The 13,897-nt window shown below is 34.7% G+C and overlaps 1 protein-coding gene across 1 annotated transcript in view; it reads left to right on the forward strand.

The window, feature by feature from the left end:
- Positions 1-457: 457 nt before the first annotated feature.
- Positions 458-13,897, forward strand: part of POF1B (POF1B actin binding protein) — a 98,816-nt gene continuing 85,376 nt past the window's right edge. Inside the window, exon 1 of the mRNA XM_032387910.1 lies at positions 458-739. Within this exon, the coding sequence (XP_032243801.1) occupies positions 458-739 (282 nt within the window). The remainder of the gene's footprint in view (positions 740-13,897) is intronic.

A 13,897-nucleotide genomic window follows, 5' to 3' on the forward strand; every position in this document is an offset into this window, starting at 1 on the left:
AGTTAAATGAATTTCCAAGACTGTGGACTTGGAAGCTCTGGCTTCAGCCGTAAAATTCCTCATTTCTGTTCTTTCCAGACTCCCTTACCTACTTGAATGCAGCTTTGTATCTCTGTGGCAAAGCAGGGCCTTTCCTGGCAGGTAAACCTGCCAGGTGAATCCACCCCTGAGGGGCGTGTCAGTACCATTTCCTGGAGCAATCTCACAGGGTGGCTCTACTTTTCATTTGCGCTCAAATAACTTTGCTTCCTCCTCTGCAGCTGCCAGACCAGTTCCTGCTGCTGCTCAGGTAGCCCTAACCTCTCCAGGGCACCACTACAGGCAGAGGGGGTTGATAAATGACTTCTACGTGTGCCTGCTTGCCTTCCTTCTTACCCTTATTCATGAGCGTTCTCTCTCTCTGTTTGTTCCATAGGGAGAGCGTCTGGGAAGTACCTTGCTGACCACTGAGAACATCATGAGCTCAAGCTATTGGAGTGAGATGAGCAGCAGCAGCTGTGGAACTCCACAGCCCCCAGAGGTGCTACAGTGCCAGCCCCAGCATTACCACTGCTACCATCAGTCAAGCCAAACCCAGCACCCACCAGAAAAAAATGTAGTGTACGAGAGAGTGAGAACCTACAGTGGGCCCATGAACAAGGTGGTTCAGGCCTTGGACCCCATCACCTCACAGGAAGTGCTCTCTCCTCTCAAAACTGCCTCCTCCTACCAAAATTTGGTTTGGAGCAACCATTCTCAGGTACCATAAAGATAACTATGTGTGATTTGTAGAGAGGGGATATTTTCAACCTCATTTCTTTTCTTTCTGCTTCTCTGCCTCTGTTCTACAGGATGTTATCTTTTGGTGGATTGCAGCTATATAAGCAATGTACGGTTACCCAAATTCCATCTCTTGCTGTTCTTTCATTTACTAGTGCCTGTGGTTGTTTAACAGCTCCAGTGAGTTTTATAATCTAACTAGAGCATAGGATGACTCATTTTTTGTTGGATTTGATTGAAATATCTGATCTGGGGTATTCCTTTGCCCTTACCGTAAAGCACTCCTCAACTTGAATACAATAATTTTTATAGAATAGGGTCCCACTGAATCACTTTATTTCAGAAGTAAACAGATTTTTTATATCAAATATGGTAGTTCAGAGACAATGAGTTACATAGAGTGATGAGCAGTTGTGTTCAGTAAATAGTATGCTGCCCCTAGATAAGTCACATGCACAAATATCTGTTCAAATTGTCATATGTGTTTCATCTTCCAAAAATGACACACTGGTTCTTAATACAGCCAAAGTGAATAATTTATGAATATTGGTAGAAAGAGGATTGAAAGAGTGGATATAGGATTGAGGAAGGCAAGATGTAAGCAATTGTTATATAAAAGCTTAAAAAAGCAGAACTCTAAGACACCCTTTAAAATGAAATAAAATTGTTTTTAAAGGGGTTATTTTAGTATCATTATCTGTTCTAATAATCTTGCCAATGAATGTAAAGGAACATTGCAAGACTATAAAATTAAAAGCTCTGCCTGTTTTCATTCTTTGAATCCCTTTACATTTATAGACATAATGTAAATTTGCATGACTTTGAGCTTTCTGGAAACATCTGTCCAAACTAAAATTATGTTTTCAAGATAAAATTTATACTGTAAAGAGTTCAAAAAGCAACCATTGGGATGATATTATCTGATGTTCATTATTTTACCGATCTGGAATAATATGGGTTATTTTTCCCAAAACCACAATTTAAAATAGGATATGAAGCAACATTCTAAAGTATATAATAAAACTATTTTTGAAAGAATTTTTATTTTTTTATTTTGATTTTTTTAAAGATTTTTTATTAATTTGACACACAGAGAGAGAGCACAAGCAGGGGAAGCGGCAGGCAGAGGCAAAGGGAGAAGCAGGCTCCCCAGCAGAGCAGGGAACCCGATGTGGCATTCCATCCCAGGACCCTGGGATCATGACCCAAGCCAAAGGCAGTTGCTTAACCAACTCAGCCACCCAGGCGCCCCTAAAAGAATTTTTAAAGACATAGATAACACAATTACAAAGGCCACAATTTTACTGATATTTCATGCTTAGCTTGAGGGAAAAAATATTAAGAAAATATCCAGGATTTACTTCAGTAATTTCCTAGTTGAGAAAAACTCCACCTGTATTGAAGTCAAAGGAAAGAAAAATATGAAGTTAAAAAATACTACTTTGCATAATTGATAATAATATTGTGAATGTACATTTCAATATTTAGTATTAGGATGTTAATGAACAACAAAGTGGGTGTCATCTATGTTCCTTAATAGCCCCAAAACAAGGCAAAAACAAGTTACCATTACTATAGAAATGCTAAAATCACCCTATCTGTCATAGTCATTTAAAAACATTAATCTCTTTTCTTGTCAACTTGCTAGTAAAGATAGATAAAAATTTAACAGCAGAAATTTAACAAATTATAAATATTGATTACAGAACAAGTTTTAGGATCACTTTATTGATACTCCTTAGTTCAACTTTCCTTTTTAATAATCCCAGAACCAAGCTGGTCAAGCTTTTTTACAAGACTTTTCTTCTTTCTACCTGATAATTACTAAAGTGATCCTTGTAAGACTCTCTCCATCCTGAAACACAGTTCCCCATAGAGGAGATTATAAAGAACCCTAGGGACAGAAAGTATGGTCACAAAAACTGGGATAAGAGATTGCAATGGAGTGTCCTGAAGGCTAAAGTTATTTATAATTGAAAAGAAAGAAAAGTAAGGGCTGTGTGAAGATGAGGTAGGTGAAATTTTAGATATGTAGTAAAGGACAAAACTAAGAAGTTTCATTCCCTTAGTGAAACAAGAAGAAAGAAAATTTGACTATAAAATTTCAAACTGAGTTAGATATCAAAGGGCATTTACAAATCCACTAAAAGATAATTTGGCAAGACAGTTTTTAGGTATTTGTCACAAATAATGTGACGAAGAAGCTCTTCTATTTTTCCTTCTCCTTGTTTCTTGGCAGGATGGCATTGTATAAAGTAGAACCTAGATTTGATCTGAAATTACCTTCATGTTAATGTAATGGGTAAGATGAGACAGCAGCTTTATTATATACCATGCCAAACACAAGAAAACAGTACATATTACTCAATATGTACCTTTTTTGTTTGTTTCATGTTTTAAAAAAGTCTCTATATGCCATGTTTTAGAGACATTTTGAGTTGGTATGTAGCAACTATTCTGATGCTAGAGTTTGTGATCCTCACAGGCAGGAAAATGTGTATTATAATCAATTGTTGGTTATCATAAATGCAGTTAAACTTTTACTTTGTCTTTTAGCATTTTAGTGTTTGGATGACATTCAGATAATTCATAAGATTTAAAAATATATGTAATTGGGGCGCCTGGCTGGCTCAGTCGGTAGAGCATGTGACTCTTGATCTCAAGGTTGTGAGTTCAAGGCCCATGATGGGCATGGAGCCTACTCATAAAATACATAAAATAATAAAGTAAAATAAAATAAATAAAAATAAAATAAAATACAAAAAATACATAATTGTCAGTAGTAAAATATGTTCCCTTCGAGAAACTGAAATTGATGTCACTCTTCTTTGTTTCCTGATCTTAATTTTAGCTTATGTAGTAGACATTTTAGATTTAACTAAATGCTTTTTGCAGCACTTTAGTATTTTCTATTTCTGGCTTTTTAGTACATGTTTTTCCTCTAATGCCTTCTTGTGCACTAAAATGGTATTTATAAATATAAACATATTTTAAATTTCTCCAGATATAATGTTGCTTTGTTTCTTGTCTATAATTAATAGATATATTTTATTATTCTCTCAGTTATTATTTTATCTGATTGATAGAGCAGAGAAAATTGAATATAGAAAATACTTGTGGTGAAATTATCTAAATTAATTCTAGAATTAAAATTACCAGGTTTATCCATACAGACAGGTAAAATCAAACACAGGGTAATCAAGGGCACAGATGCATTTTAAAACTGAATGCAGTCTTGTAAATAAATGAAGTTCTAGAAACTACACAAAACAAAATAAAACAACTTACCGCTCAACCTTTTAAAAAGCTTAAATATTAACCTACCATCATTAACTCAAAATGAAATACTGCCTTAATGAACACCATTGATGTAAAATTACTCAACATATATATTTCCCATCCACTAATTTAGCTTTTCATGAAGTTCAAGATATTTTCCATGTATGCAAAGGAACTCTGTTGTATGAGAGAGAATTGAATCAAAATAAAATGTTTTTTAATAACATTCATTGAAATGAATATTTATTAACTGCCTATTATATAGGAAGCACTGTGATTATTTGGATAAATACGATTTGCTTATCCCAGGGAGAGTCCACGTTGAGGATAGATGTACAGGACCTGGTCTGTAAGTGTTCCATATGTCTATATTTCATTTTTAAATATTATTTTGTGCTTTGGCCATCAATATTCTATTGAATAAAACAAGTTTTGGTGAAAGAAGGGACCTCTTAATGTGTCATATGGGTTACCATTCTTTTGAAGTTAAAACTTGCAACCAAATTTAACTCTAGAAGCATCTGGGGAGAATGTGTTTTTTTGTTTGTTTGTTTGTTTAATTTATTTGACAGAGAGAGTGAGAGAGCACAAGCAGGGGGAACAGTAGAGGGAGAGGGAGAAGCAGGCTCCCCGCCAAGCAGGGAGCCCGATTCGGGGCTCGATCCAAGGACCCCGAGATCATGACCTGAGCCGAAGGCAGACGCTCAACCATCTGAGCCACCCAGGCGCCCTGAGAATGTGCTTTTATGTGTGTTATTGATAGCAGAGGCTCAGCTTGGGTTTATCTTTGTTTACATGATTTTTTTCCCTTTTTCCCTTTTCATTGGTTACAAAGATTGTGGATAGCTCCCTTGCTGTGCCAGGATTTCTATACAATATCAGAAAAATTTCTTGTTCTGGGGGCAGGGGTGTTTTGCTTTGATAAATTGTTGTTCAAGGGTGTGGTCACTAAAGTGAATGATTGTTCAGGGAAGTAGGTTGTAGAAAAAGGAATGAGGTCATAGGGTAAAGAGGCTCATGTTTTCAGCTTTGGTCAGCGCTTTTATGCTTGAAGTTAAATAAAGCTATAGAAATTGTGAGTGCAACTAATTGGGTAAAAATGCCCATGCCAATTGTCTCTTTTTTAAGGGAGGTTTGATAAATTGCTGGGCCTGTTTTCAGGCCATGACACTCACAAGCTGTCCTTGTGTGTCTATGTGACAAGGTGGGGAAGGGAGGCAGGGCAAGGGGAAAGGAGGTGAACTGGTCCTTTAACTGCTGTGATCCAAATTTCTTTTCTTGACAACTCATGGTAAAACAACTGGGATATTTGCCATGCTCTTAAATCCCATTTATTTTTATTTAATTTTTTTTTTATTTGACAACAGTTGGCACACAATGTTACATTAGTTTCAGGTGTACTACATAGTAATTCAACTTCTCTATGCATTATGCTATGCTCACCACAAGTGCAGCTACAATCTGCCCTCATCCAACGTTATGACAATATCATTGACTATAGTTCCTGTGCTGTGCCTTTTATTCCAGTGACTTATTCATTCCATAACTGGAAGCCTGTATCTCCCACTCTCCTTCACCCGTTTTTCTATACCCTCACACACCTTCCCTCTGGCTACCATCAGTTTGTTCTCTGTATTTATAGGTCTGATTCTGTTTTTTGTTTGTTAAACCCCATTTAAAAGTGAAAACCTTTGTAAACAAGTATATTTGAGCTAACTTTTTTTTTCTACACCAGCAGGTATGGTAATATCATCTTTTTTTTTTTTTTTTTTATTTCCAACAGAGCATATATACTTCTAGTTTTTAAGGACAAAAAGCATATACTGCAAAGAGACTGTGTACTTTATTTTTTCTCCTAGTTTCCTTCAGGAAAAGAGAAAGAATGAGTCTCTTAAATGAGGGATTTCCTTTGGAGGAAAGGAATGAGGGGAAGAAGTTATATTTCTAATACATTCTAGTACATTCTATTGCTTTCTTAACATGAGAACAGAATCACAGATTTTATCCTAAATCAAGGAAGTGTTTGTTTCATCTAAAAATAAAGATCATTATAATTTATTTGTTTCGTCCTGTACAAAGTTCAGAACAATATTGAACAATAACCTAAGGCAGGTGTTTAACCATGTTATTGGCTTTGAAAGGTTTTAACAAAAGCATCTTTTAAACTATTCAGGGAATGTATTCAAATGGCAGTTGGCCTTGGCAAATTCTGTCAGCATAAATGTCAGTTGGTATTTAAAGATATTGCCTCTTTTGAAGCTGTTAGTCCTAAACTGTTACTAAGTCGCTATTATTACTTTCAGTGATTCTCATAGTCATTTTAAGACTCCTTCTTGGAACATTATATTATTTATTAGTTTTTTAAAGTTTTAAAGTTCAAATTAGAAAGTTCCATGGTAATTTCAACAAGTTTCCAAATATTTAGAGAACAAAGTCCTATACTGTGTATGTAATCTCTATTGCTTAATTCTCATTCCCAGCAATCTTGCCATCGCTCCTATATTTATTGCACCAAAGACTTGTACTCTTTGATAAGAGTTATCAATAGTAAATAAAAGCTAATAGGTGTTGGCTACAGAGGTTCATATTTTGCAGAGTATAAAGATGAGTCACAGAAAACATTGTGTGGAGAAAATGCCCATACAAATGAATCTATGGGGAATGGCTCATGGAGAGCTGCAAATAATAAATGAGCAGTGATGAGGTAGACTTTAGCAGAACCAAACTATGAAACAATCTAGTGTAGTGGCTAAGAGTGTAGCTTTACGTTTTAAACGTCTTGGGTTTAATTCCTGGTTCAGGGTCATGCTAGCTATAGGTATCAGTTACTTAATTAGTAAAATGGGACAAAAGTACCTAGCTCATAGGATTGTTGTTAGAGTCAAATTCGATAACACATTATGGAAAACACACAGCATAGTGTCTGACACATAGTATTAGCGTCATAGAGCCTAGAATAAATTTTGACCTCTCAGGACCTCAGTGTCCTCATTTGTAAAGTGGGGACAGTAATACCTTCCTTCAGGGTTTTAGTGAGTATTAAATGAGATAACATGTGAAGGTGTCGAGCCCACTGTCTGGACACTCAATAATTCTTTCCATTTTTATAATTGATTTATCAAAATATAGCCAACAAAAGCCCCTAGTTGCACAGACAAAATAGGATAATAGATAACTAATGAACAGGCTATAAAGTAAGAGTTTTTTTAACACTGGAAAGATTAGGTAAAGATGTATGTTTGAAAGGCTTATTAGGGTTGTACTAGCTAAGAAAGACTAATGAGGAAAACCATTAAAGCAATTTTCTAAAACTCATGGTATATGATCAAAAGACTAGAACAGCAGGAATGTATTTATAATGTTTACTGGCATAAGTATCCTTTAGAAAGAGTAATTTGGAAGTTCCCATGCTCTTAGAGTCTTTGAACTTGAACCTTAATATTTGAGATGGAGTTTTTTTAGTTTGTGCTTTTTTTCCTTTTTAAAATGCAGTGACACTGGGCATTAAAGCTTGTTTGCTGTCTGCCTCTTACCTAATTTTTCCTCTAGAGCTACACTTCTAATAGAGTAGCATGTGGCTATTTTCATTTATATCTAAATTAATCAAAATCAAATAAAATTAAATATTCTGTTCCTCATTGCATGAGTCACATTTTAACTGTTCAACAGCCATATGTAGCTGGTGGTTACTGCATTGGACAACACAAATGTAGAACATTTCCACCATTGTAGAGTGTTCTACTGGACACTGCAAATCTACACATTCAGGCTTCTCATTTGAAGATAGAATTACCTCTAAGATCATCACATTCAAGGAAATTTATGGTGGTACAAATGTGTGATCAAAGTGCTGCCAATTTATATGATCAGCTATAATGGGTAGATAAACATGAAATAAGAAAATGAAGCTACAAACTCTCAAAGTTTTAAGTTTAGAGTAACTATTTTAGGAGAAAGAGAATTAAATTCATAAACTTTTAAAAAAGAATTAAATTCATAAGTCTAAATAAAAGATTTTTATGTATGTATATATCCTTCTGTTTATATGATTTTCCCAGAGCCTCACTTTTTGGCAGAGCAAATGGTTAAGAAGAGGAAAAAGACGAAAAATGACCTCCCTCAATCAAAATGCATCTTTCTTTCTTTTGGGCACATGATCTGTTTTTCATAACCTCTCTGCAACTACCTATCTCCCTTAACCTACTGAATTAATTTTAAACTTCAGTAAGTAAAGTTCAAATATCATTCTCATTTTTACAGATGTGGTAACTGAAGCACAGAGATGTTATATGACTTACTAAAGTTCATATAGCTAGTATGTGGTAGAACTAGGATTTAAATCTAGCAGTCTAGTTCCAGGTCTATGCTTGTAACCTCCATGCTATGCTATATATTCCTGGTCTACACATTTGACTCTTATTTATGTTACACAGTAACATCCGATATCTGATTCCTATTTTCACTTCTTGATCATGTATATGCTTCCATTATGAACCACTTATAATCTTTTGACACAAGTCAGGGCATAAATAATAGTGTAATGAACATTTCAAGGTGTTGAAAGTTTGTTATTTACCAAGAAGGCAGACATTTTTTGCTGCTGTTCAGAACTCTTTTTTTTAACATTTTTCTTATAAATTGTATTGATTGTTTTGTATCAAAATATATAAGGCTCCAGCACTGGGTAGTAAGTTGATAAAATTTTAGTTATTTAAAAATTCATAAATGCTTTAGGAGAACTTTGATAGAAAAATATTATGAATAAATAAAATCATCTTTTACCTTATTGTGGGATTTATAATCTCAGCTATAAAATGTCATTTACTTTGTAGTTCAAAATATTTTCAAAAACTTTAATAATTGAGTTCCAAAGTTAGGTTCAAACTCCTCACCTTGATGATGTTAAAGTGTCTCCTTAGAACAGTCCTATGCTACTTTTACCGTGTTAGTTCCCACTACCCACTTCCTTCCACCTTGTGTCCTGGACACACTGTACTGCTGATTCTTGAAGAAACTGAGCATTTTGCCTCCTTCCCACCCCTGCCTTTGTTCATTTCATTCCCCACTCTGGCAACAGCCACCCTTCTCTCACATCTTCTCTGGAATTCTACCTATCCCTTAAAATACATCTGGAAAGTTATCTTCTTAAAGACATCTTCTCCAATCCTGAATCTTCTTACCCTGTCCTCAGTGTAGTACTCCACCCCCACCTCCATCCCAGATGTGTTCTCCTAGGTAGTATCACTTTTTATTATTTAACTATAATGTACTTATAATACTGAGTAGTATATTACTGATGTGGTCCTTCTTCCCTTCCCCCAGAGACTATACACTTATTGAGGGTTAAGATTTTTTAGCACTGGGTGATACACGCAAACAATGAATCATGGAACACTACATCAAAAACTAATGATGTAATGTATGGTGATTAACATAACATAATAAAAAAAATCAACTGGAAAAAAAGATTTTTTAGAAATCAAAAATCAAAGACAAATCAAAATAAATGTTTTTGACAATGGGATGGAACTGGAAATTCTCTCTCCCACTCTTTCTCTCATCTTCCTTTCCCCCTTTCCCCTCTCCCTTTCCTTCCCTCTTTCTTCCATTCCCTCTCCCCTCACCCTTTGTGATTATGGCTTGCAAAAATGCCTGAATGTGGCTGTAAGCAATGGCTTTAATAAAGATATACGGTTATGATTATTTGTGAGTTTCACTCTTCTATGCCTTCTCTTCGAAATGAAAATGGAAAGTAGGGCACAAATTGCCTCTTTAAAAAAGTGAAAAACGCATAAAGTAAATATTAGAAAGCTATTTAATAGGGCAATTAGTTTTCTATTTTAATTCTTGGGTCACATTAAGAATCTGGACTTGACTTGTTTATATTTGATTTACACTTTTTTCCCCTGTGAACAAATATTTATCATTACTTATTATGGCAAATTATGTTAAAGGGTTAGTGATTCTGATCTGTCATCATATTATTTCCCTGGGATCTTGTTGTGTTGCTTCTTTTAAGCAAATTAGTTTGAAGCTGCTAATTAGTCTGTTTATAAAGATATTTCCTTTACCTCCCCTGCTACTTAAATTCTGTCTAGGTGAAGTGATTTTATTTATTGAATCTTGTTCTGTTATCTTATAATTGTTTTAGTATATCAGTTATGTGCCCCAAATTCCCTCATAAAAACTGCTACTACTGCCCAGTACTCATCCACATTATTTTAAAATATTCACAAACATAATTATATCTGAGAATATGTTATCTAGAAAAGTTGCTTAGGGGCACCTGGGTGGCTCAGTCGGTTAAGTGTCTGCCTTTGGTTTAGGTCATGATCCTGGAGTCCCAGGATCAAGCCCCACATAGGGCTCCCCACTCAGCAGAAGTCTGCTTCTCCCTCTGACCCTCCTCCCTCTCGTGCTCCCTGTCACTCACTCTCTCTCTCTAATAAATAAAATCTTTAAAATAAGTTGCTTAAATTCCTTACAAATACCTCATATCACTCTTCTGCTGAAGAAACCTTCAGTGACATTCAGTGTCTATAAATTTCTTAGTCTGACTTTCAGAGCCCTCCATTATCTGGCTTCTAGGGACCTTACTTTCTGGAACTCCCCTTCTAATGTTCTGTTTCAGCCAAAATGTAAACTGTTGTTCTCTAAATATAGGCCCTAACGTTCCATAAATATGCCTTTGCTCATGTTGCTCTTACCTCTGAAATGTCCCATCCCCCCATCCTCACCAATCTCGATGAACTGGAATTACACCAATTTTTCAAGACTTTCCTCAGGTATAACCTTGGGATGAAATCTTAAATTGTCTCAGGCTGAAGTTATCTCTTAGCCCTCAAAACATTCATAGTAAGTTCCTCATAGCTCTTATAATACTCTATTGTTATTTACACTAATAATTTTTACCCCCTTAATAATTATAAGCTTGATGAGGGTACAGAGTATATTCTATCTATGCTTTATATCTCTTCCAATACCATTATATAACATTGAACAAATTACTTAGTTATACATGTAACCAATCCAATAAAAGTAATGCCTCATATTAACAGATGGTATTTTTTATTTTTCAAAATTCTTTAACATATATTATTTGCCCACTGAAATTTCAAAAATTAAGGAGAAAAACATTATTACATCCATTGTACAAATTTTACAGTGTGCACATAAAATATGCATTGTATATTATTTTTCTGTTGTACAAATAAAGAAACTGAGACTCAAATAGTTCAAAATAACCTGTCCAAGTTATAGCAGCTAGTTAATGAATATCCTGGGTTTAGAAACCAGCTCTTGATAGTTTCACTATATCAGCTATCACCCTTGATTAACCCTAGTTCAATACTAAAGTATTTTCAGTTTAAACAAGTTTGTATTTTTTGGCTTCAGCAAATCATTTGATGATAATCCTTACGGCAAATCATTTGATAAATTTCCCCATTCTGATATTCTATTATCAGAGTGGAAAGTATAAAAAATACATTAGAGAACAAAAGCAGTTTCTGTTCTAATTTTCAAGGTCTTGCCCTGAAATAATCCTGGAATTCAGAGTATGTCCTAAATTTTTAAGGTTTTCCTTCTACCTAAAGGAGAATAGCACCTCTCCAGCTTCTGCTTTCCCTTCTTTCTGCCCTTCACTGAGCTACGTGAAATCTCTCTCACTAAGGTAAGTAACTGAGAAATTGGACCCATTTGCATTCCATATGATTTGTTAATTCGGAGAAACATAGCTTTTTAACAAACAGAAATAAGATGTAGTTTTATGAATTCTCTCTAGGGCAACTAGAGCTTCCCAGCTCTGATTTAGGGTATACCAAGCTATGGACAATTATCTCAGGTGACGTAGTGAAATTATCCCAAAAAGCAGACTGATTTTAATCCACTCTGATATTAAAATTGGTAATGTCATATGTACTTTATAAAAGGAGGAGGAAGAGAAAGAAAAGGAGGAAGAGGGCTGATACAACTTTACAAAGTTGAAAACCATTACTTTAGGGAGTGTGGGAAAAGCAACCTGGATTTTATACTAAGCCTGAGCTCACCTAATTATAAACAAAATTATTTTTTTATGATAATTCTACCTAAAGAAAGTTGCCAACAAGACAATAGTTATGTATTTAGCAAATGTGAGCCACAGAAATAAACAACTCAATAGTATGCTAAATATTTAATCAAAAAAAGTAAGGCCTTCCTACAAAATTGAATATGAGTATTAAAGAAAAATTCAATGTTTTATTGAGTTTGGAGTCCTGTGAATACACTGTATAAATATATAATGTAGTCTACCAAAATAACCTCTATTGGAGTTTTAGAAGTTTAAGTTATTTAATCAGGATTATTCTTTCACACAGTCACTTTTGGGAGGATCTCTTGTTTTCAGGCACTCAAAATTTACTTTTGATAGTAAATAATATAAAAAGCAAATATCTAGCCTCCTATTATAAGAACTAGTCAAATCTAATAGTAGAATTATGTTCAACAACTCGAAAAACAGAAAATATAGTGAGGCAACCTATAGATGCAGCAGAAAAGAGAGTTTAATGGGAAAAGCTACATTTGCCTGGACCAATTCTAATAATGAAGCCTCAAAACAATTATGTACATTATAATTTATGGAATTAATGTACTAGCTTTCTAAATATAAGAAGATTGAATATTTTTTTCATTTTAGGACCAGACAAGTCTTTGTACAAATACACCAATTTGCCTTTAAAATATCTACTATCAGGATGTCTGGGTGGCTCAGTCGGTTAAGCGTCTGCCTTCGGCCCGGGTCATGATTCCAGGGTCCTGGGATCGAGCCCCACATCGGGCTCCTTGCTCAGCAGGGAGCCTGCTTCTCCCTCTCTCTCCCTCTGCTTGTGCTCTCTCTGTCAAATAAATAAAATCTTTAAAAATAAATGAATAAAATAAAATATCTACTATCTTGGCATCTGAATAAAGTAACCCTGTTTATACTACTATAGATAAATGTCCCAAAGATGTGATGTGTGTGTATGTGTGTGTGTTTATTCCTACTTGGGTTAATTTTTACAAGTTTATAAAACTTCTTAGTTTACTCTCTTATCTTAAAAGCTAGTCTACTTGGCTATTAAGTTTCGTTCTATTTAATTAGCTGATGTCATCAGATTTGAATTGGTTAAAAGGAGGAGGAAAGAACTACCATTTATAGAACACCTTCCAGGTGGCAGGTAGTGTGCACAAATTGTCTTCTCAACATGATCCTAGTATTACTAGTCGCAGCCTAAAAAGGCTAAAAGTTTGCAGAAAAACATCCTCCAGACATAAGTACTTTTACACACTGCTGGAGGATGTGTAATTGGCATAGCCATTTGGGAAATCAATTGGCAGTATCTGTTAAAATGAATAATGCACATAATCTGTGCACTATCAGTCCCACTTCTTTGTGAAATTTTATAGAAATACATGCACAAGGATGCTCATTGCAGCATAGTGAATACTGAAAACAATTTAAACATTGCTCATTAGGGAAATAGATAAGTTATTAAACATCATGGAACACTATGTAGTAATTTAAAATAATGAATTAAGACATATCTCACTTATAATACAAAAAATGACTTACACTGCAGAATAATAAAAGCAGTAAATATTATTATTTGTACATACGTATTTATGTGAAGATACACCAGACAATAATGGTTATTTCTGGGTAAGGGATTTGGATAAAAGGAGAATGATTAAGGGAAGATCTTTGACTTGATCTGTATACATTTTTATGTTCACATGTATTCATGTACTATTGCATAACTAAAAAACACCTTTTATTTTCTTGCCTCTCTGAACCTGCTCCTCTCGGCTCTGTGGGCCAAACCCACCTGCGCTTGGTTGT

Source organism: Phoca vitulina, unplaced genomic scaffold (genome assembly GCF_004348235.1).
Source record: "Phoca vitulina isolate PV1807 unplaced genomic scaffold, GSC_HSeal_1.0 scaffold51, whole genome shotgun sequence".
Classification (NCBI taxonomy): Eukaryota; Metazoa; Chordata; class Mammalia; order Carnivora; family Phocidae; genus Phoca; species Phoca vitulina.